Source organism: Podarcis pityusensis, assembly GCF_964106645.2.
Source record: "Podarcis pityusensis genome assembly, chromosome: 10".
In the NCBI taxonomy this organism is placed as follows: Eukaryota; Metazoa; Chordata; class Lepidosauria; order Squamata; family Lacertidae; genus Podarcis; species Podarcis pityusensis.
In genome coordinates this window covers 9,682,169-9,706,918 of record NC_138035.1, presented here as the reverse complement: position 1 = coordinate 9,706,918, position 24,750 = coordinate 9,682,169, and the positions used below count along the sequence as shown (strand labels likewise).

Here is a 24,750-nt window from a genome sequence, read left to right as displayed (position 1 = left end):
GCAGATGGATTTGGGAAGGTTTGCCCTTGCTCCGAGTGGGCTTTATTTTTCATTATGTAGTTGGGTGTGATTTGGCGTAATCTAGAAAATGCCTGAATCTCAAAGGATGGTCACAGATTTATAGAACCCATCCTGGTTTCTGATTTGGTCACAGAAGGTCCTCCTTTTCTGTAAAGGTAAAGGGGCCCCTGACCATTAGGTCCAGTCATGGCCAACTCTGGGGTTGTGGCACTCATCTCGCTTTACTGGCCGAGGGAGCCGGCGTACAGCCTCCGGGTCATGTGGCCAGCATGACTAAGCCGCTTCTGGCGAACCAGAGCAGCGCACGGAAACACCGTTTACCTTCCCGCCATAGCGGTACCTATTATCTACTTGCACTTTGACGTGCTTTCAAACTGCTAGGTTGGCAGGAGCAGGGACCGAGCAACAGGAGCTCACCCCATCGTGGGGATTCGAACCGCCGACCTTCTTATCTGCGAGTCCTAGGCTCTGTGGTTTAACCCACAGCGCCACCCCGTCCCCCTCCTTTTCCTTAGGACATCCCTATTTTCATCAGAGAAATGTTGGAAGGTATGGAATTACGTGACCCGCAAGTCAAGGAAATAAGCAACTATACAACCTTAAGAAGACATCTGAAGGCAGCCCTGTTTAGCGAGAACATAATGATGCTGTTGGGTTCCTGCGCATCTTAATTCAAACAGATTTCTGATCTCACGAAATACCTCCCCTGCTTCTTTCAAAGGGAGCCCCCTTACCATGCTTGAAATAAGGAGCCAGTGAAGCCCCTTCGACAGTGAGTGATATGTTGCCCACGGAAGACTTCTTTGGCAGCACAATGTACAAGAGGCCACCGCACAAGCTGGAGACTTCCATTCTTTCATTCATAACTTTAAACCGCCTGATCACTACCGGAGGACGCAGCAAGTTCTCAGCATTGCTCAGGTCATCAGAATGGCAGCCAATCTGGACCTGGAGAAAAAGACACTGGGTTCAACCAGCAGGTGGTGCAAAATGTTAACCCCAAGGGGCAGTTGATAAGGTCTGCTGCTGTTGAAGGCACCGAATACTTTTGAAGACTCAAGGAACGATTGCCTTTCTTTCCACTCTTTATCTAAGGGACCGCATGATACAATTCGGTTATAATCACACGCGATTTTCACAACAGTCTTGTGAGGTGGGAGAAGGGCATAGGTGGCAGAGAAGGTCTTTCTGTGAGTGAGGAAGTGAAGATTGGTTAGTTGGGGGAGGGACTGGCATGCTGGGAATTGCAGGTTGGTGCTCAAAGGTGTAAAAAAAAAAAAAAAGGTAAAAGTTGTAGGTCCCACAACAAGTGGATAATAAAAGAATCCCGTCAAAACCCAATGTACAGATAAATCAATAAATAAAATGCTAATTATATACAGGGTTGTATTCAACTAACTTTTGCTCAGAGTAGTCACATTGAAATTAATGGACCCTGGTGAGTTGGGAGGCAGAGACTAGCATGTTGGGAGGTGGAGCCTCGGGGTCAAAGAGGTAGACCTCGTAACACCCTTCAGCTGGGGGTTGGGGCCTGGTTGTGCTACGCTTGGCTCCCAAAGGTGCATTTTTCTGCACCTGTTCATGTAAACCACCTCATCTTGTGCTGTATTATTCTCGTAAAATACCAATGTTATAAAGGCTTGTTTTCAACAAGCTTTTCTTCAGAGTAGCCCCACTGGAAATAATGAACCTCAGCCATGGCCATTGATTTCATTGGATATACTCTTGAGTAGTAAAAGTCAGTGAAATATAACCCATCAATCACAACAACCGGCTAGGGAGGAGGGGACGGGATCAAGTTTCTCCCCAGGGGAGTGTTTCCTATTCTGATGTGGAGATCTACCGGGAGGGAGAAGGGTTACCAAGAAAACAGCACAAGGGGAAATGATCAGCCACCTCATCCTCCCAGCAGTCTGGTCCCGATCCTCTTGAAAGAGATTTAAAGAGATGGAGGAGCTAATTGTTTAAACCCAGTTGCCCCCCAAAGCTGTAGTTACAGCCCTGACTCAGAGGTTTAAAAAGCATCACCTGCAGCTGAGCACTGATGGCGTTGGGTGGAAAGAGTAAGCTGACGGTCTTTGCCGGAGGAACATAAAGGCCGGTGCTTCTCCAGGCTTCGTCTCCTGCAAGGCCAAACCAAGACATGGAGGTGAATCATAGGTGGTCAAGGATGATGGGAATTGTAGGCTCAAAACATCTGGAGGGCCAAGGTTGAGGAAGCATGTTCTATAGAGCCTTCTCACAGTTTGTTTGTTTGTTAAAAAACCCTTTTACTTAATATTTTCATTTATCCGGGTTAAATAATCAGCATTGCTTTTTGAGTGAATGCGCTGCATGCACACATTTCAGCCAAATGTGGGCACACACCCATGTTTGCCTAATGTGGCTCCTTTGTGTCACAGCCAGGAACAGCCAATGTCAAGAGGCCCTGCTGCACACCTGGCCTCCAAGCAGCAGGTTGGGGCTGTGCGGGCGCCCCAGTGTGGCCAATCCATTGCTCCTGCTGGTGTCAGAATGGTCTGAAGGCGAGCACTGGGGGATGCATTCTATGGCAGACCAGCTTCTCTCGGATGGAGAGCTGGAGAGTCGCCCCCCTTGTCCACAGCATGTTCAAAAGCAAAGAGAGAGAGAAGCTGAATGACTTAGGAGGAGTTACCCAGTTCTGAGATAATGACGAGAACCAGAAGGAAGGGGGTAGCTAGTTGAGACATCTATTGAGCATGGGGGACCACCCTTCACCACAGACTCGGAGGTCTGAACGTATCAGAGAGCAAAGGAGTCAGAGGTAGGGAGGGATTTCCTGTTGGCGCCCAAAATGCTGTGGAAGTTGGATTAGACCAGCCAACTGACTTCCTTGTGCAGGGCTGTGTGATTGTGCTCACAACGTGATGCTGCAATAAAAGGACTATAAATCTTATCAACTGCTTGTTAATTCTTACATGTGAAGATATGGAAGTGGGGAAGGACTCTGCATGCCTGACAGCTGGTGAGCCCACACAGCCCCAGCCTCTCCCCAAGACCTTGTGTGGGATGTGAAACACAAGAGTAGTTAAGTACAACATTCCTAAAGTGAACATGTTTACACATGGGGAGGAATATTTGTCCAGCCAGCAGGTAAACTTCCTGTTTCCTTCTGGGGTGGGACAGACTTCCTCTGCATGTGACTAGAGGTGGGCGTGGCCTCACCTGTGCAGGTAACGACAAAAGCACAGGGCAGGACAGCCATCTCTCGGTTTGACTAAATGCATCGAAGAAGCAACATCTGCTTAGCCAAAGATGCTCTTGGCTTCCCAAGAGAGGACAAAGGGACTGTCTCCTTATGAGATACAGTGGTACCTCAGGTTAAGTACTTAATTCATTCCGGAGGTCCGTTCTTAACCTGAAACTGTTCTTAACCTGAAGCACCACTTTAGCTAATGGGGCTCTTGCTGCCGCAGCACAATTTCTGTTCTCATCCTGAAGCAAGTTCTTAACCCGAGGTAATATTTCTGGGTTAGCGGAGTCTGTAACCTGAAGCGTATGTAATAAAGTACCACTGTAGTTTCCAGATGTATGTTACTTTTCTAAGCTATGTCTGTCTTCTGGGACCCGATTGTGAACAGAATGTGAGTAAACTCTTTTTATATTCTTATAGAAGACTGTGTCGTGTCTTATTTTTTATAAGGGAATAAGGGGAAAATACCAGGACGGTTATTATAGAGGGTTTAGCGAGCCTGAGCAAACACATCCGCTGCGAGTTTAAAAAGGAGAATGTTACTCTGCTAAATTGTGAACTTGTTTACACAAGTTGGAAAGGCTGTAATCAGACAATATATCCTCCCCTTCATCCCTGAACATTCCCATACCTTGCCCCCTCTCCCCTCCCACCTGGCCAGTGGAAAAGCTACTGCTGGGAGATGAGGAGGAGCAAGGTCGCCCCCTCCTCACTGGCTGCTCCTGGGAATGGCAGGGCGGGGAGGCCAACGTGTGCAAGCCCCTCACTTTAAATGTGCCTGGGGCTCCTATGACACCCCTTATTAACACTTCGAGAACTGTTAATAAATGAGAGACGTTTTGGACTGCAACTTGGAACATGACCCGAACTGAGAGAAATGAGTTCTGAGCCAAGTTCGCAAAACGACCCATTTTCAGATAAGGAGGCAATCAGACAATCCGAAAGGAACAGATTCACCTGAGGGAGAAATACTGTGGTAACAAACTGGTTTAAAGCAACAAAATCTCTCACCCTCATTTATTCCATTGATCTGAATGACTTGAGGAGGTGCTGTGGGATAGTTTGGAAGGTTTTGAATCAGATGGGGCACTACGTCTTGGAAATGTGGTAAATTGTTGTAGAGTGGGAATGCCATTTGAATTAAAACGGCTTCATCTGAGTTGCTTTCAAATGGGTTGCTTGCCCTGACACCAGAAATCCCGCAGAGAAGTGCAATTTTTCTAGAAGAAGAGGTGCCGGAGCTCAGCATGGACGCCTCCATTATTCTCTGGGTTCTGGTGAGTTCCAGCTGAAAAAACTTGAGCTTGATCAGCTGCAGCATATCCTCATGGACTGAGGAGAGAGGCGGAGAGTTGGTAGCTGGGATGCTCAGGAATGTGGCACAGTCTTTTCCTAGCTTCTTGAGCCATGAGGAATACGGAGGTTGCAGAGCTTGCTTGCTCCGAATATGCTCCTTGAATTGGAAGAGTGCTTCGCGGAAGTGATAGCTTGAAGCAACAGCGCTGGCCTGTCTCACTGGGTAGCTTTCACCCGGTAGGTTGATACCCTCCCCGGTGATCCCAATTCCAAATTTCTTCAGTATCTTGTTTCCTGGATATTGTGCAATGGCGCAGGCGGTGGGATTTTGATAAGTCCAGTACCAAGCTTGTCCACCGATTAGGAGACCACCTCCCTCAGAGACGAATTTGTGGATTCTTTCCTTCTCTCTGTCACTGTAGGCGTTGCAGCAGTACACGCTCAAGCCAGGCTTAAGATCGGTTAGCTCACAAGGGATCCCAGCCTGATTTAACATGGAGTAAAGTTCCTTCAATTGGTCTCCAACGCCAACTTTCCCTCCCTTTCCAGCAGTAACCCAGTTGATGGCGTTGAGGAGGAAAGTTTTCATGGATGGTCTGTTGAGCATTCCTTCGTGGGAGAAGACCACAACACGTCCCCTGCCGTAGAAGGCGGCTCCAACAAAGCACTGGAAAGAATCAGTTATGCCCACTGGAAATGCCAGATTCCCATGGATAAGCAGGTTAGAAGGGATCATGTCCTTAAAACAGAAGGTCGTCACACCATTCAGAAGATTCTTTAAGTCACCCTCAATGTCTAATCCATGCCTATTTTAAAAAAGAATAGATAATCCTTTAAGCGAGGTTATAACTTCCCGTGGGATCATCTGAATCATTATTGCTTAACTCTGCCCGTTCCTAATGTTTTGGATTCTATCAAGGCCTCTCAGTTTAGCCAATGATCTTGGGGGTCCCAACACTTGGAGGCTCATTGTATTGAAACCAAAGCCCTTGCTTTGGCAATTCCATGTGCGGCTAATAATAATAATTTTTTTATTTATTTATACCCTGTCCATCTGGCTCGGTTGTCCCTGCCAATCTGGGCGGCTTCCAGCACATATAAAAACATAATAAAACATCAAACATTGATAGCCACAATCTGATTCAATATAAAAAAGGCATTCTAATAGTAAACAGTAAAATTAAGCATGGCTGTGGGCTTTTGTTTTCCTACCCTTATTGTCTGCTAAGTTTTCTGAAGCTTTTTTTCCTGTAATGAAGCTGAAAGTTCTTAGTGAAAAGTTCTCTTTGCTAATGAACTTTTGGCTCTGCCTGATATTTTGGAACCAGACGTGCCAGCTCCCAATAGGCTCCTGCAACTCTGCGGTCTGACAGGACAATGGAGTGCCTTGGAATTTAAGGCCAAATCGTGACAAACAAATGCAATGTTAAAATTAAATACTTCATACTAAGTTTAAATACTAAATGTCTTGGGGGTAGTATTCTGCTCCTGGATCATGACAGCCTGACCACAGTGGTCCATGCATTGGAAACATCAAGTCTTGATTACACTTTACATGGGGCTGCCTTTGTATCTGGTTCAGAAGCTGTAGCTAGTGCAGAATTTACTACTGGCAGCATGTCACCTGGCTATTGCGACAGCTGCCCTGGGTGGTGATTTGCTACCAGGCTGGGTTCAATGTTCTTGTAGTTCACCAGAGCTCTAAACAGCTAGGGCCCAGTGTACCATCTGAGCCACTACACTCTGCCTTGATCGCTCAGGTCTTCCAGTGCTTCACTGCTGGCGATCCCACACACCTCTGAGGTCCAGTCGACCTTCATTAGGGTCTGAGCCTTTAAGGTGGCAGGCTCTGCCCTGTGGAACTCCCTGCCAGTAGACGTTTAGGAGGCATCCCTGCCTTCTTTCAGACATCTTCAGAAAACTGTCTTGTTTAGACAGGCTTTCACAATACGAATTCCACTTTTTAACCAAGCACTATCAACTGTCGGAGCCAGCCGTTACAAATGGCGCAGTTTAGCATAAAATAAAGACACAGAGAGCCAGCAATATTTTCATGATGGTATGAGCAGCTCCTTTCGAACTTCTCTCTCCTCCTGTAGCTTTTGTATTATCCTTTGTTCTCCTCCAGCCGCATGGCCGTTTGGCAAAGTCTCACGTTACCTCATCCGGTCAAGGCTTTAACCCACCCACAAACCATATAAGGTCATCACTGCCCAGAGGAAATACAACTCCATTTAAGGTCAATACATTCCAATACATTGTAAAGCTCAGAGTGCTGGTCAGCCGAGGTCAGGGGGCACCCTGCAGTATTACAAGCCTTTGCCGTGGCTTTATGACTCCCACAATCAACTGATGTCTTACCGATATTTTTAATTATGTTTTATGGATATTTATAGATGCTATTTTCTTATAGTTGTCTGCTTCACACCGCCTTGATTACATCCTAATGAAAGTAAACTGACGGGAAAAATCAGAAACCTGGAAGATCAAGTATTCCTAAAAGACTGCAGTAAATTTTTAATATATTTAAAAGACCTCTAAAAGGTAAAGGGATCCCTGACCGTTAGGTCCAGTTGTGGCCGACTCTGGGGTTGCGACGCTCATCTCGCTTTATTGGACGAGGGAGCCGGCGTACAGCTTCTGGGTCATGTGGCCGGCATGACTAAGCCGCTTCTGGCGAACCAGAGCAACGCACGGAAACGGCATTTTACCTTCCCGCCGGAGTGGTACCTATTTATCTACTTGCACTTTGACATGCTTTCGAACTGTTAGGTTGGCAGGAGCTGGGACCGAGCAATGGGAGCTCATCCCATCGCGGGGATTCGAACCGCCGCCCTTCTGATTGGCAAGTCCTAGGCTCTGTGGTTTAACCCACAGAGCCACCTGCATCCCTAAAGACCTCTGTACACAGTTAAAATCATTGGCAGGGATATAATGACATTTGTAATGTGGAATTAACTATGGTAACTATAGATATATAATGGATGGATATGGGTAAAAGATGCAGAATACATTATTTTAAATATGGAACCGATGTAGGGAGGGAAAGAAGTCTGAAGGTTTGAATAAACCTTTTATTTTAATAATAATAAAAAAATTCCTTCCAGTAGCACATTAGAGACCAACTAAGTTTGTTTTGGTATGAGCTTTCGTGCTACTGGAAGCAATTTTTTATTATTATTTCAGTTTTTGACTATGGCAGACCAACACGGCTGCCTACTTTTATTTTAATGTTTGAAATGGTTAAAGTTAAAATGTGTAAAACTATATAAAACCAAGGGGAAAAGTATGCATTAGACATATGTAAATAAAACAGACAATAAATAGTGTACTTACTGGGTGATCAAGGGAACCTTTGGCATTTTCTCTTGCACTGGGAAGATCCCATTCTCTCCCACGTTGGCAGTGAAGTACAACCCGGAAACGCTGGTCACCCAGTTGCCAGGAAATTCAGCCAGCACTTTCTCCTTTCCATGTTGATAGGACCAGTACCAGGCCTGTCCGCCAATGAGCAGACCCCCGCCTCTCTTTACAAACTGTACAAGGCCATCGGCTTGCGTGGCATCGTAAGCGTCAACGCAGTAGACCCCAAGAGAGTCCCCAGGCCTTGCATCTGGGTACACCTTGACACCGTTACTGAGGAGCAACTCTGAGAGGGCACCCAAACTTTTGTGGACACCGATCTGCGCCATCGAGGATGGCTTAAGCCACTCTAGGCTATTTCTAATGAATGGCAGGAACTGGGGCATTTTCAGCATGGATTCGTGTGCCGTCACCACCATCCGGCCTGCCCCATACCAGGATGCGGCTATTAGTACTTGCCCGTTGGTACTTACAAGGACAGGGAAAGCTTGGTCTCCTGTGAGAAGTAGCCCACAAGGATTGAACTCCCCAGGGACAGCCAAAGACTCAATACCTTTCACCAAAGATTCATAAGATTTTCTGGACTCGCTCTGGACTGTTTGGAATGCTGGTCTACAGGTGTATCTGAGAGGACAAAAGAGCATGAGCTTTGCACCTGCAATATCTGTTAAGTTGTGGGTGAACATATCAGACGAGACAGCGATTCTTCAAACAGCTCTTGTTTATTCACAGGCCAGAACAGAACAGAACTGAAGGGTTCAGCCAGCCTACTTCTATAGAGCTCCACTAGAATGCAACAGTAACCATTTTCTGTAACTATCCAATCACTGAACGTCACTTTCAATCCCTTATTTGCATATGTGGACCTGAGTGAAAACTATCTACAGTATCCCCTGCTGGCCCAGGGTGAGAACTTCAATACATAACAATTATCTATCTGTAATTCCCCATGAAACCTTCCTAAAAATGTACAATCTTACCAGACTTCAGTCCCTTTGGCTCTTCCCTGTCCAGTTGTACCTTGGAAGTAAAATGGAATCCGTTCCGGAAGTCTGTTCAACTGTCAAAGTGTTTGAAAACCTAACTGCAGCTTCTGATTGGCTGCCGGAAGCTGCTGCAGCCAATCAGAAGCCACAGAAACCCCATCAGATGTTCAGGTTCCAAAAGAACATTCACATACCGGAACAATCACTTCCATGTTTGCAGCGTTTGGGAGTCAAAATGTCTGAGTTCCAGGGTGTTCCAAGGTGCAACTGTATATACTTGTAAAGCTCTGCTTTATTAATACTCAGGTAGCAGTTAGCTTGAGAAAAAAATCAGTGGGGTAAAATGTAGCTTGCCCAGCCTTTGGTCTTTGGACTATCCCTCCTGTCTCCCTGCTGCCGCCATAACAACTAATGGAGCTATTCTGTCCTATTTGGTGTGTCCTTAATAGATTCGTAAGCCCACTGAGTGACCTGTTTGATTCGGACAAAACCAGCATTCATACTTAGCCAGGAGGCTGAGGATTGTCAGAATGCAAAGGCTTCAAGAAGTCTTGTCGCCATGTATGGTGACTCAGACTTAAGAATAAAATTGGTGCTGAGAAATGCCTCCCTGCCCAACTCGATAGTAAGAAAGTGCCTCTTTTCTCACCGCAGCACGAATCACCCTTGGAAGGACAAAATGGCGGCTAGACATTCCAGGAGCCATGTGACAAATAGCTTTTCTACCCTATTTTTTAAACACTGGACAAAACGCCTACTTTTTTGAAGGGCAGTCACTGCAGAGGGAGCTCAGCTTGAAATAACTTGGGTGATTTCTTAATTTATCCCAAGAGAGCATCGGGATGCTCATCCTTCACTATTTCCCACGAAAACTTTGGAGTGAAACCTGTGTCTCTTAATAAGGGGAGCAAAAGCCTCAAAAACACCCTACTTACAGAGCTGGGATTTCTACTGGTGCTTAGAAGCCAATTTTATTTGGGGCATCGTCCTGAGGATCAGTGCTGTTTCTTTACGCAAAGAGGGGCCGGAACTCGCCATGAATGCCTCCGTTGTTCTCTTATAATGGCAATGGAGCCCACCTGAGAGGTGCTGGAACTGAGTTCCGGCTGAAAAAAAAAGCCCTGTTGAGGGCTATAACCTGTTTATGTGGTAGGTAGGTCACCCCCCCCCCATTTATACTTGGGCTAGATTTATGCTGTAAAAGAATATCTATGCTCTCTATATGCATTCTATCCTCTCACACACAAAATGGGTTTGTATGTTGTCATTATTTTGGCATTGCTTAAGGGCCCATAATGCATCTGACAGCTAGGATAAGTTTTCGCTTTTCTGATTATTTGGGGCAGGCAGATTCATTATGGTTTTCTTCCTCTCCGTATACACAAACGGGGGGGGGGGGGGAGGATTTCCCCATAATGAATCTTGCTGGGTCTATCTGTTGGTCATCCCAAATTGGGACATGCTATCAGGAACGGAATACTTCAAACAAATTTTCACTCAAACCTCGTTTGTCGAACGTAATCGGTTCTGGAAGACTGTTCGACTTCCGAAACGTTCGACAACTGAAAGCAGAAGCCTCAATACAATAGGGAAACTCAAAACAGAAGCCGTGTAGCATGTTTGGCTTTTGAAAATCATTCGAAAACCGGAGCAGTTACTTCCGAGTTTTTTGCGTTCGGGAGCCGAAATGTTCGAAAACGGAGCCGTTCGAGAACCAAAGTTTGGCTGTAGCATTGTTTCTTCTTCCAAGAAGAATAAATGGAGATAAAGAGGTATACTTACTCAGGGCTTGGGGGAACCTCTGGTATATCCTGTTGCACAGGGAAGACCCCATTGTCTCCCACATCAGCGGTAAAGTACACTCCAGCCAAGCCAGTCACCCGATTGCCAGGAAATTCAGCCAGCACCTTCTCTCTTCCATGTTGATAGGACCAATGCCAGGCTTGCCCTCCAATGAGTAGACCCCCGCCTCTCTCTACAAACTGAGCAAGGCTGCCAGTTTGTGTGTCGTCATAGGCATTGATACAGTAGACCCCAAAGGAGTCTCCAAGCCAGGCGTTCGGATGCACCTGAACAGAATTCTTGAGGAGCAGATCAGAGAGAGTGGCCATGTTCTGATGGACGCCCACTTCTGCTGTTGGGGACGGCTTGAGCCACTCCAGGCTATTTCTAATGAAGGGCAGGAACTGGGGCATTTGCAACATGGCTTCATGCGCCGTCACCACCATCCGGCCTGCCCCGTACCAGGATGCGGCTATTAGTACGTTGCCCTTCGTGCTCACCAGCACAGGAAAAGCTTGGTCTCTGGTGAGAAGGAGTTTGCAAGGGTTGAAGCCCCCGGTGACATCAAAATACTGAATACCTTTCACCAGTGATGAATAAGAATTTCTGGAGTGCATCTGGGACATTGAGACTGCTGGACTGCTTACAGAACTGGAAGACCAAGAAATAACACACACACACCCAAAGAAAACACGTTAAAAATTTCCTGTCCACCTGCAAGGTCCATACTTATTTCCCATGTGAAACCTACGTAAAGTACACAAGCTAGCCATCTCGTGTGTGTGATCATTCTCCTAAATTTGTTGTTGTCGTCACACATTTATGCAAGAAGCAACAGTGTGCAGTCGTACCTTGGATCCCAAACGCCTTGCAAGTTGAATGTTTGGGCTCCCGAACGCCGCAAACCCGGAAGAGATTGTTCTGGTTTGTGAACTATTTTTGGAAGCCGAACGTCCGATGGGGCTTCTGCAACTTCCAGTTGACTTTGGTTTCTGAATGTTTTGGAAGTCAGATGGACTTCCAGAATAGATTCGGTTCAACTTCCAAGGTAAAAGTGTATATTGAACCACCCTACCCCCCACTCCATAAAAGCACATTTCTATACTAGGTTTTTTAAACCAAAAAATCAGGTTTAAAATTGGGGCTTGTCTTATACACGGATAGTGTGGAAGGGGTGTTTTCTTATTTTGGAGTTCCTCAAAATGGGCATCATACATGGGGACGTTTTATACATGGAAAAATATGGTACATCTAACATTCCAGTCAAAAGTATCATTCCACAAGCTGCCATGCATCGTTGGAGGCCTGTCCCCATATTAAAGGTAAAGGACCCCTGACAGTTAAGTCCAGTCGTGGATGATTCTGGGGTTGCAGCGCTCATCTCGCTTTACTGGCCAAGGGAGCCGGCATTTGTCTGCAGACAGTTTTTCTGGGTCATGTGGCCAGCATGACTAAGCCGCTTCTGGCAAACCAGAGCAGCGCACGGAAACGCCGTTTACCTTCCCGCCGGAGCGGTACCTATTTATCTACTTGTACTTTGACGTGCTTTCGTACTGATAGGTTGGCAGGAGCTGGGACCGAACAATGGGAGCTCACCCCGTTGCGGGGATTCAAACCGCTGACCTTCCGATCAGCAAGCCCAAGGCTCAGTGGTTTACACCACAGTGCCACCTGTGTCCCTGTCCCCATATTGCATTGATGTAATAAAGTGATGTCAGGTTGATTGTAAATTAGCGCTTTTCCTGTCTGCTCAACTCTCCTGGGTATAAGTTTCTCAGGGTTAATTCCCAGAGTTGTGAGATCCAGATGTCAAACAGGTTTGCATTTAGACCCTAGCAGTGCTGGATCTACGTATTAGGATAAACAAGCTATAGCTTAGAGCCTCACTCTCTTGGGGGGGGGGGCCAAAAAATTGAAAGAAAAACAACAACTGGATGTACATTTCCAAAATTCAAGATAAAAAACAAATAAAATAAAACCTACATACAGCAACAGTGTTTTGTGTTGTGTAGGCTCCTAAGATGCAAGTCAGACATTCCCAAACTCAGCCCTCCAGATGTTTTGGGACTACAATTCCCATCATCCCTGACCACTGGTCCTGTTAGCTAGGGATGATGGGAGTTGTAGTCCCAAGTTTGGGGGTGCCTGGTGTAAGTAATGGGCCTGCTAGCCTACTTCTTAATTGTATTTCAGTTCAACAATTACTTTGATAAAAGTAATGTTATGTGCAAATGGCTTTAGATACCTATGAGGCCCATAAATTACAATATAGCATATATTCAACACAAAAAAACAGTGACAATTTGTTGTTGACCAAGGACAGCTGGGCATATAAAGGACCCCATTACCTTCAGTAGCTTAGGGCCTCATCAAACCTAAATCTGGCTCTGCGCCCTAGCCCACCTCTTAGGCTTCTTCCTTAACTTCCACGCTCTCAGTTGGGTTTGGGCCATGCCTTTGGACCCCTGCGTAAGGTGTTAGGGCCGTCTTAAGTATATCCGGCGCCGTGGTGCAAAGATCCCTCCGGTGCCCCCCCCCAGAGCAGCGCACGGAAACTCCGTTTACCTTCCCGCCGTAGCGGTACCTATTGATCTACTTGCACTTTGACGTGATTTCGAACTGCTAGGTGGGCAGGAGCAGGGACTGAGCAACAGGAGCTCACCCCGTCGTGGGGATTCGAACCGCCAACCTTCTGATCAGCAAATCCTAGGCTCTGTAGTTTAACCCACAGCACTACCCGTGTCCCTTAATCTGGATCTACAAGGCTGTTTAAGGAGGAGTGGATTAATGGCTTACCACTTCCAGAAGATTCCTCAAAATTTGCAACTGAAAAGCAGTGGCAACAGAGCTTTGCCTCTTCCACTTTCGCGGAGAGCTGTGGCTGGTGCTGAGTCACTCCTTCGGATGGGCAGCTTGCTCAGAACTGCTTTGAATTCTTGTAAGGCTTTTGCAGGAATCTGAAATGCAGAGTGCAAGGAGCTAGTACGGTCTGTTCGCCTATATGACCGTGAAAAGTGAAAGTGAAAGATTAAACTGGTCTAAATTTGTACTTTGCATGTCAACGACCTGGAATAAAAAGCATGACACACACAAAAAGTTACATTGATTACTTTCTCTTTTAATTAAAGATACTCCTTTTTCTTCTTTGTAGTTGAAACTCATCCAGTTTATTAGTCGCCTTCAGAATGTAAGAAATAGCTTAAAGCCGCCTTCTAATGAGCAAGTGTTGCTATATTTTCACAGGCAGTGGAAAGTTTTCTTGCTGAGCCTGTCCTTTGTAGTTGAAGAGAGGCAATCCTGAGTCAGTTTGTTCAGAGGCAAGTCTCACTGATCGCAGTGGAAACTTACTCCCTTGCAAATGCGTTTATTATTACAGCCTCAGATTGCCCTTGTTTTTTGCCTGGGTTACTGGTTGCTCTTTGCTATAAGAAAACAGATAAGGCAATTTGCATGCACTAGTTGCTCCCTTTCTAATACTAGGATTCTGTTCTAGCCAGCACTGTTGCACACCTGCTTCTCTGTTTCACATACCTGGCAAGAGCCACACAGGAAGTTGTCCTTTTGATGCCTTCCTCAGAACTGTCAGGTGAGCAGAACCGGCGTGTCACTTTACAGTGCAAATCTTTCTGCAATTCGGCTGTCTCAGTTTGGCCTGTGCCTTAAGGCAGAATTAAATGTCGTGTTCCAGAGTCGTGTTTTCTCTCCAGCGTGTCCGAGAAGTAGTTCCGGGAACTTCTGGGCAAGTGGCCAAAATAATCTCTGATAGAATAGAATAGAATTTATTATTTATATCCACGCCCATCTGGCTGGGTTTCCGCAGCCACTCTGGGTAGCTTCCAATAAAGTATTAAAATACAGTGGTCTGTTCAACATTAAAAGCTTCCCTAAAGAGGGCTGCCTTCAAAAGTCTGGTGGTAGTTGTTCTTCTCTTTGACATCTGGTGGGAGGGCGTTCCACAGGGCGGGTGCCACGACTGAGAAGGCCCTCTGCCTGGTTCCCTGTAACTTGGCTTCTCGCATTGAGGGAACCGCCAGAAGGCCCTCAGCGCTGGACCTCAGTCTCCAGGTAGAACAATGGGGGTGGAGACACTTCTTCAAGTATACTGGGCCATTTAGGGCTTTAAAGGTCAGTACCAACACTTTGAATTGTGCTCGGAAACGTACTGGGAGCCAATGTAGTTCTTTCAAGATCGGTGTTATGTGGTCTCAGCGGCTGCTCCCAGTCACCAGTCTAGCTGCTGCATTCTGGATTAGTTGTAGTTTAATTTTATTTATTTAAGCAGATTTCTGCCGCAGCCACGGTACTCAGGATGGCAGACTGCAAAAACCCGTTCGTAAAACTAAGAAAACAATGGGAATAGGAAATGGGAACATGAAGCCAGAGGTCTTGTGTTGCAAACTCATCTGCTTGGCAAGTCATATGTCAGCTGGAGTAAAAATAGCTGCATTGGGCAGCAAGAAGTCAAGAGAGGGGCTACGAATTCCTTATTTGGATGTGGTCATAGAGAGATGATAATACAGTGGTACCTCAGGTTAAGTACTTAATTCGTTCCGGAGGTCCGTACTTAACCTGAAACTGTTCTTAACCTGAGGCTCCACTTTAGCTAATGGGGCCTCTTGCTGCCGCCGCGCCACTGTAGCACAATTTCTGTTCTCATCCTGAAGCAAAGTTCTTAACCTGAAGCACTATTTCTGGGTTAGTGGAGTCTGTAACCTGAAGCGTATTGTGATGGGACGATGAGCTGCTTGTGTGTAAAATCCAAGTCCCTCAGAGTTTGGTCAAGTTTGCAAACCTCGGTCTGTAACGGAGCCCCTTAAACATGGCTCCGTCAGTCGCTGGCAGATTCCGACAGTGGTTGCTTTCGGAATCGCTTCCAACATAAAAGCTCCTTAACGGAAACACGTCTTCTGGACTCTCTGCGTGACAGTTTCCGGCGAGGAGTGGGTGTCCCTACAGGAGGTCCTGAAACCTCCCCACTGTTTTCGCTGGAAGTGTCTCTGAGCCATCCCTCCAGCTCACTTTCCCTCAGCTCACCTCCTCTCCCCCTACTGGTTCCCTCTTCAGCTGCTGAGTCTCTCCCAACCTGTGTGAGCCCTTTCACCTCCCTTCCTTCCGATGGCAGTTCCCTGACATCCACCTCCCCTCCAGGGCCCCCTTCACCCCCTCCCGCCCCCTCCTCTACGGGCAGTGAGGAGGCAAAACCCCGGAATGAACTTCCTTCATCTTCCGATGTCTCGAACACTTCTCTCCACCTGTTGCAGTTCCTGGTCTCGAAGTACTCCTCCTCCTCAGAGTCCATCTCCCCTTCCCCTTCCGAGTCCGGGAATCCTTCCAACTCCTCCTCCTCATCGGTGGTCCCAAAGTATTCCCTCCGGAACCTCTCCACAGGCTGAGGTTTCCTTGGGAACCTTTGATGGAACGTTTCTATCAATACCTCGTCATTGATATCTTCTGCCATTACCCAAGTGTTTTCTGACTCCGGTTCTCCTTCCCACGCTACCAAATACTCCACCTGATCCCCCTTCCACCTGGCGTCGAGGATTTCTGCCACATGGCTGCTGCATTCCCTTTCTTCTATGACCGGTCCCCGAGTGGCCATCCCTTCTCGTCCCCCCTCATACGGTGACAGTAACGACCTGTGAAATACTGGGTGCAGTTTCATGTGGTTGGGTAACCGGAGCCTGAAAGCCACTGGGTTGACCTGTTGAATGACCTCAAAGGGACCCAATCTCCTGGGTCTTAATTTCTTACAACCTCCTTTGAACGGCAACCCTTGGGTTGACAGCCACACCCTATCTCCCACCCTTATGGTTTCACCTTCCCTTCGGTTCTTGTCTGCCTGCCTCTTGTATTCTTCCTTCGCCCTTTCTAAGTTGAGTTGGAGCTGACGATGGATTGCTTCCATTTCTTCTACAAAATGCTCGGCTGCCGGGACGCTCCATCTCTCCCCTTCTCCCCCTGGGAAAGCCCTGGGATGACACCCATAATTAGCCAAGAAGGGGCTCATCCCTGTGGACACATTCTCGGCATTGTTGTAGGCAAATTCCGCCAGCGCCAACTTTTCTACCCAGTCATTCTCTCTGTCATTGACATAACACCTCAGGTATTGCTGGAGGACACCGTTTGCTCTTTCCGCCTGCCCGTTGGTTTCAGGGTGCCGGGCAGTCGAAAAGTTGACCTCTACCTGCAGTAAGCTCATGAGCTTCCTCCAGAACCTGGAAGTAAATTGTTTTCCTCGGTCTGAGACCACCCTCAATGGCACCCCGTGCAACCTAAAAATGTGTTCTACAAATAACTTCGCTGTCTCTTCCGCCGTGACTGCATGCGAGCAGGCTACAAAGTGGCACATCTTTGTTAGTAGGTCTACCACCACCATGATGGCTGTTTTCCCCTTGGACTTCGGCAGATCAGTCATAAAATCTATCGACACTGCCTCCCAAGGTCGTTCTGGGGTTGGTAAGGGTTCTAATAGCCCCGCCGGCGCCCGCCTCTCCCCTTTGGCTCGCTGGCATTGCTCGCACCCTCTTACATACTCCCGTACATCTTCCCTCACCTTAGGCCACCAAAATTCCCTGGTGACCAACCACATGGTTTTGTGTTGTCCAAAATGCCCCGCCGTGGGGCTGTCGTGCAACTGCTTGAGTACCCTCCCCCTTAAGTCTCCTTCAGGGATATACAGTGCCCCTTTGTAATACAAAGCTCCATTTCTTTCCTCGAAACCCCCTGGTTCCTCTCCCTCACCCCTAAGACCTCTGAGCTTATTCTGGGCGTATTCATCATTCTCTGTTTCCTCTACCAGTTCTCTTTGCCCCACCAATGCCGCCCCACACACCCAGCGGTCCTCTGGGATGACATGTCTCTCTTCGGGTACCCCCTCCCCTTCCAAATATTCAGGTTTGCGTGAGAGAGCGTCCGCCCTAACATTTTTTGGACCTGGCACATAACAAATTTCAAAGTGGAATTTGGAGAACTCCTGGGCCCATCTCACTTGCCGTTGGTTGAGCACTCGTGCCGTTCTCCAATACTCTAAGTTCTTGTGGTCCGTGCACACTTGCACCTTATGTTGTGCCCCAATTAATAAATGCCTCCATCTCCTGAACGCTTCATGAATGGCTAGTAGTTCTCGGTCATACACCGTGTAGTTCCTCTCAGATTTGTTCAGCTTTCGCGAAAAAAAGGCACACGGTCTCCACTCCGACTCCTCCTTGCCAGGCTGCAGAAGCACCGCCCCCACAGCCCGGTCTGATGCGTCCGTTTCCACTCGCATCGGTTTTTGTAAATCCACATGCAGGAGCTGTTCTTCCGAAGCGAACGCCCTTTTCAGCTCCTCAAAAGCTCGCTCCGCCTCCGCCGTCCAAACGAATTTCCTCTTACTGCTGAGACAGTCCGTAATGGGCGCCGTCAAGTGGGCAAAATTTCTGATGAACTTCCGATAGAAGTTTCCAAATCCAAGGAATCTTTGCACATCCTTCCTTGTTTTTGGTGTTTTCCATTCCAGTACCGCTTGGACCTTGCCAGGATCCATGGCCAATCCCTTGTCCGACAAGCGGTACCCCAGGAATTCCACCTCCTTGGCATGAAACTGACACTTCTCTAGCTTCACCCACAGCTGATTGGCTTGCAGTCTGCCCAACACTTCCCTGACGTCTTTTACATGCTGCTCCTCATTCTCTGAATATACTAACACGTCATCTAAGAAGGCCACACAATTCTTGTAAAGCAAAGGCCCCAGGACGTGGTTCATAAACGATTGAAAGCACGCGGAGCCTGCTTGTAGGCCGAAGGGCATAACTAAATATTCAAATGCCCCCAAAGGGGTGAACATGGTGGTTTTCCATTCATCCCCCTTCCTTATTCGTATCAGGTTGTACGCCCCCCTCAGGTCCAGTTTAGTAAAAATCTTTCCCTTCCTGACCCTTGTCAAAATGTCATCAATTCTGGGCATCGGGAAAGTCACTGGTTCTGACACTGCATTTAAGGCCCTGAAGTCCACTACAAGTCTAGGTTTGTCCGTGTTTTTTTTATCCACAAAAAACACTGGGCTGCCCCCCACCGCCCTGGACTCTCTGATGAACCCTCTCTTCAGGTTCTTGTCAATGAACTCCCTTAGCTCCTGCATCTCTCTGTCTGACATGGCGTACAGCTTGCCTACAGGGAGCTGTGCCCCTTGGAGTAAATTGATTTGACAGTCAAAGGGTCTATGTGGGGGTAGTTTGTCTGCCTCCCTCTCGCTGAAGACGTTGCTCAGGTCGGCGTATTGTTGGGGAACCTTCCCCTTCTCCGTTACTTCCGTCCCTGCTAGAGTGGCTCTGGCCCCTCCTTGAGCCTCCCGTTCTTTGCAGTGTTCTAGACAATGTGCTGACCCAAAGGAGACCACTCTCTGATGCCAGCCCACTAGCGGATCATGTAACGCTAGCCAGCTCATCCCCAAAATAATGGGAGCTCCTCCCAAGGTAGCCACATTAAACGCTATTAGCTCAGTGTGTCTTGCTACCCTCATTATCATTGGGACGGTCTGCTGGCTGACTTCTCCTCCCAGCAGCTCCCTTCCATCGATCGTGGTCACCTGCAAGGGGTTACTTAAAGGGATAGTCTGTATCTGGTGCTCAGCAGCAAACTCCTTACTCATGAAATTCCAGGAGCTGCCTGAGTCCAATAGCGCCTTTATCTTTAGTGGGTGTCCGTTAGGCAGCTCTAGTAACACCTCTATCACTAGGGCGGGTTTAGGAGGTTCCGGCGTGGGCACTTTCACTGCTCTTTGGCCTGGCTGCTGTGCCCTGACGGTGGCAGCCAGGCGTTGGCTTTTACTTGCTCCGGTACCTTTTCCTCCCTCTCCCCAACAGCTCCCGCCATTCCTTGCCATTCCTTTCTTTGGGGGCAGACTCTGGCAAAATGACCTGGCTGTTGGCAGAGATAACATTTCTTGGCGCCCTTCCCCTCCTTCTTCCGCTCTTCACTGGGCTTTGAAACTGCGCGCGCGCTGTTCCAATTTCCATCGGCTCTCCCGGCGGGAACGGTGGCTCTGGAATCTCTGGAATGCGAAGCTCCCTCCAACGTTCCCCCTTCCCTTCCCGCCTCTCCAAGGCTCTCGCCTCTTGGCGCGCTCCTATGGTCAGCGCTGATTTGGTCAGCTGGTCCATAGACTCCGCCCTGGGCGCCCGGGAAAGTTCGTCTTTCACAGCCGAAGAAAGCCCTTCTTCAAAGAGCATTTGAATGGGTTCCGCCGATAGATCCCACCCCAATTTATGGATCAACATGGTAAACTCAGTCCAGTACTCACGAACAGATCGGCTCCCCTGTTTGCACGCCATTAACTGTCTGCGTACCACTCCCTGCTCAATATCGCTGGAAAACATCAGATCCATGGCACGAAAAAACTTCCTCGTGTCCTTCAGGATGTCATTATTCGTTGCCATCAGGGGCCTCACCCAGTCTTTCGCCCCCTTTTCGAGATGCCCAATCACAAAAGCCACCCGCGATTCCTCGTCGGGAAAGTCATCAAACTGCAGATTAAGGGCATATTGCATCTCTGTCCTAAAGGCATGATAGTCCTTGGGCTCCCCCCCAAACTTCTGTACCAATCCTGGCAACTTTCTGGCGAGCGGGGTGGTTTTCCCCTTCTCTGCATCTTGAGCCCTCCTCTCCTCGAGCCTCGCCGTCTGCAGCGCTAGCTGGACCTCCAACGCCCGGTACCTTTCCTCCAGGCTTGGACCCGCTCCAGCTCCTGCTTCTCCGGTTCAGGCTGGGTTGCTCATGATGCCTTCTCCTGCACAAGCTGCTCACGGAGACTGTCGGAATGCTGTGATGGGACGATGAGCTGCTTGTGTGTAAAATCCAAGTCCCTCAGAGTTTGGTCAAGTTTGCAAACCTTGGTCTGTAACGGAGCCCCTTAAACATGGCTCCGTCAGTCGCTGGCAGATTCCGACAGTGGTTGCTTTCGGAATCGCTTCCAACATAAAAGCTCCTTAACGGAAACACGTCTTCTGGACTCTCTGCGTGACAGTTTCCGGCGAGGAGTGGGTGTCCCTACAGGAGGTCCTGAAACCTCCCCACTGTTTTCGCTGGAAGTGTCTCTGAGCCATCCCTCCAGCTCACTTTCCCTCAGCTCACCTCCTCTCCCCCTACTGGTTCCCTCTTCAGCTGCTGAGTCTCTCCCAACCTGTGTGAGCCCTTTCACCTCCCTTCCTTCCGATGGCAGTTCCCTGACACGTATGTAACCTGAAGTACCACTGTAATAATAATAATAATAATAATAATAATAATAATAATAATAATAATAATAATATTTATATGCCACCCATTGGACTGGGTTGCCCCAGCCGCTCTGGGTGGTTTCTAACAAATTGAAAACATTAAGCACAGTAAAACATCAAACATTAAAAACTTCCCTGTACAGAGCTGCATTTAGATGTCTTCTAAAATTCAGATAATTATCTCCTTGACAGTAGGGCATCTCACAGGGCAGGCGCCACTACCGAGAAGGCTCTCTGCCTGGTTCCCTGTAGCTTCACATCTCGCAGGGAGGGAACCGTCAGAAGACCCTCAGAGCTGGACCTCAGTGTCTGGGTGGAGATGCTCCTTCAGGTATACTGGGCGGAGGCCGTTTAGGGCTTTAAAGGTCAGAACAAGCACTTTTATTATTTAATTTTATTTATTTTTTTCATTTGCATTATCAAAAACAGGAACAGAGAGCATACTTAACCCCCCTCCCCCATCCCACTTACAACTTCATACCAAATTCAGCATGTGTGTATATTGTTAGAGGGGGGTTTTTCACTGGTGGCAGATGAACGGAAACTCTGACTCCACGAGACCGGTGTAAAACCAAGTTAAATAAGGACTTTATTTCAAAACAACAAACAGCAACGCTTTTGGGTGTTTTTCCTGCAGGCAGAGTTCAAACTGCATCTTTTCTCCTTTTGTAGCCATGGGCAGCTGCAGCCAATCAGCCCAGAGCTTAGAGAAACTGCTCTTAAAGGTACAAACATGTTTCTGTACAGAATGATTCCCAGTACCCCCTCTCATTCAAACAGAAACAGAAACAGTACTTTTTTGTTATTTAATCGTTTAGTCGTGTCCGACTCTTCGTGACCCCATGGACCAGAGCATGCCAGGCACTCCTGTCTTCCACTGCCTCCCGCAGTTTGCTCAAACTCATGCTGGTAGCTTCGAGAACACTGTCCAACCATCTCGTTCTCAGTCGTCCCCTTCTCCTTGTGCCCTCCATCTTTCCCAACATCAGGGGCTTTTCCAGGGAGTCTTCTCTTCTCATGAGGTGGCCAAAGTCTTGGAGCCTCAGCTTCAGGATCTGTCCTTCCAGTGAGCACTCAGGGCTGATTTCCTTCAGAATGGAGAGGTTTGATCTTCTTGCAGTCCATGGGACTCTCAAGAGTCTCCTCCAGCACCAGAATTCAAAAGCATCCATTCTTCGGCAATCAGCCTTCTTTATGGTCCAGCTCTCACTTCCATACATCACTACTGGGAAAACCATAGCTTTAACTATACAGACCTTTGTTGGCAAGGTGATGTCTCTGCTTTTTAAGATGCTGTCTAGGTTTGCCATCACCTTTCTCCCAAGGAGCAGGCGTCTTTTAATTTCGTGACTTCTGTCACCATCTGCAGTGATCATGGAGCCCAAGAAAGTAAAATCTCTCACTGCCTCCATTTCTTCCCCTTCTATTTGCCAGGAGGTGATGGGCCCAGTGGCCATGATATTCGTTTTTTTGATGTTGAGCTTCAGACCATATTTTGCGCTCTCCTCTTTCACCCTCATTAAAAGGTTCTTTAATTCCTCCTCACTTTCTGCCATCAAGGTTGTGTCATCTGCATACCTGAGGTTGTTGATATTTCTTCCAGCAATCTTAATTCCGTCTTGGGATTCATCCAGCCCAGCCTTTCACATGATGAATTCCGCATATAAGTTAAATAAGCAGGGAGACAATTTACAGCCTTGCCGTACTCCTTTCCCAATTTTGAACCAATCAGTTGTTCCATATCCAGTTCTAACTGTAGCTTCTTGTCCCACATAGAGATTTCTCAGGAGACAGATGAGGTGATCAGGCACTCCCATTTCTTTAAGAACTTGCCATAGTTTGCTGTGGTCGACACAGTCAAAGGCTTTTGCGTAGTCAATGAAGCAGAAGTAGATGTCTTTCTGGAACTCTCTAGCTTTCTCCATAATCCAGCGCATGTTTGCAATTTGGTCTCTGGTTCCTCTGCCCCTTCGAAATCCAGCTTGCACTTCTGGGAGTTCTAGGTCCACATACTGCTTAAGCCTGCCTTGTAGAATTTTAAGCATAACCTTGCTAGCGTGTGAAATGAGTGCAATTGTGCGGTAGTTGGAGCATTCTTTGGCACTGCCCTTCTTTGGGATTGGGATGTAGACTGATCTTCTCCAATCCTCTGGCCACTGCTGAGTTTTTCAAATTTGCTGGCATATTGAGTGTAGCACCTTAACAGCATCATCTTTTAAAATTTTAAATAGTTCAGCTGGAATACCATCGCTTCCACCGGCCTTGTTATTAGCAGTGCTTTCTAAGGCCCATTTGACTTCATTCTCCAGGATGTCTGGCTCAAGGTCAGCAACCACACTACTTGGGGTGTATGAGACATCCATTTCTTTCTGGTATAGTTCCTCTGTGTATTCTTGCCACCTCTTCTTGATGTCTTCTGCTTCTGTTAGGTCCTTTCCACTTTTGTCTTTTATTATTGTAATATTTGTACGAAATGTACCTTTCATATCTCCAATTTTCTTGAACAGATCTCTGGTTTTCCCCATTCTATTGTTTTCCTCTATTTCTTTGCATTGCTCGTTTAAGAAGGCCTTCTTGTCTCTCCTTGCTATTTTTTGGAAATCTGCATTCAATTTCCTGTATCTTTCACTATCTCCCTCGCATTTTGCTTGCCTTCTCTCCCCCGCTATTTGTAAGGCCTCATTGGACAGCCACTTTGCTTTCTTGCATTTCCTTTTCATTGGGATGGTTTTAGTTGCTGCCTCCTGTATAATGTTACAAGCCTCCATCCATAGTTCTTCAGGCACTCTTCGTTTTGAACTCCAAGGCCAAACTTGCCAGTTGTTCCTTTTATCTCTTGACTCCCCACTTTAGCATTCCAAACCCCTATGATGAGAAGAACACCCTTCTTTGGTGTCATTTCCCTTACTTAATTCTGGCATTTTTGCAATACTGCGGAAATTGGCATGCCCCAAACGACGATGCCACAGATGCTGGCACTCATCATGCAAGGCTCTATTACAGGCTTTAACACATGCCCCAGACTCACTTATTAGCTGGTCTTTTAAAACAAATAAACCATTTTTTTAGTGACGCTGTAACCACTTTTCCAGCTTTCTCTATTTTACAGCCTGAATTAGAGAAGTTTCCCTTAAACCCCTGTTTAACAAGACTTGTGACTGAAAGCAAAATATTTTCTAAACTTGGTACACATAAAACATTGGTAAAGTTGGTGCTTAAACAGTTAATATTCACACTACCCTTTCCAGCTGACTCATGCACTGTTCCATCAGCTAGTACTACATTTACAGATTTACAAGGTTGCTTTTCTACACTAACTTGTGCAGACTTAACAAAAATGTTTGTCGCTGCTGAGTCTAAAATCCAGTCCTGTCCAATATCGTGACTGGTGCCTCAAACTGCTGCAGAAACATACTGGACTCGACTCTTCCTGCCTCCTCGCTTCCCAGCAAACGCAGGCCGCCCTTTTCTTGTGTTTTCTCCCACAGACACAGTGCACTGTCGTACTAAATGCTTTGTTGACCCACAATGATGGTATCTTCTGACTGTGAAAGCTGCTTCCTCTGTGTGGTCAACAACCTCTTTAGGTTGCTGCTCCTCATCAGTTGCATATCTTTTACTGGACCACCTCCCATTTCCGGAATTACGGTGAGGGGTTGTGGCCTTCCTCTCATGGCGTCTTTCCTCCTTATGAAGCAAACGCCCAGTTAAGAAATGCATCGTTAATTGGCTTTCTGGAATTGCCTCCAGAGTCATCATTAAGTTATCCCATGACTCAGAAAGTGAAAACAGCACAATATAAAGCTTTCTTTGCTCAGAAAATTGTTCCCCAAAG

At 47.3% G+C, this 24,750-nt stretch overlaps 1 protein-coding gene across 5 annotated transcripts in view; it reads right to left on the bottom strand.

Moving 5' to 3' along the window:
* The window catches only part of LOC308486196 (TRPM8 channel-associated factor homolog), a 186,204-nt gene that overhangs the window by 6,845 nt on the left and 154,609 nt on the right, over positions 1 to 24,750 (bottom strand). The window contains exons 1-7 of one of the 5 annotated variants that reach the window (XM_081022697.1): positions 14,194 to 14,505; positions 13,459 to 13,619; positions 10,663 to 11,313; positions 7,868 to 8,518; positions 4,247 to 5,337; positions 2,050 to 2,144; positions 756 to 969 (exon numbers count right to left, since the gene is read on the bottom strand). In XM_081022697.1, the coding sequence (XP_080878823.1) occupies positions 756 to 969; positions 2,050 to 2,144; positions 4,247 to 5,337; positions 7,868 to 8,518; positions 10,663 to 11,288 (2,677 nt within the window). In that variant the 5' untranslated portion in view covers positions 11,289 to 11,313; positions 13,459 to 13,619; positions 14,194 to 14,505. Of the gene's footprint in view, positions 1 to 755; positions 970 to 2,049; positions 2,145 to 4,246; positions 5,338 to 7,867; positions 8,519 to 10,662; positions 12,571 to 13,458; positions 13,729 to 14,193; positions 14,506 to 24,750 lie in introns of those variants that run through there. The other 4 variants (XM_081022695.1, XM_081022696.1, XM_081022699.1 and 1 more) reach the window with 4 other exon arrangements.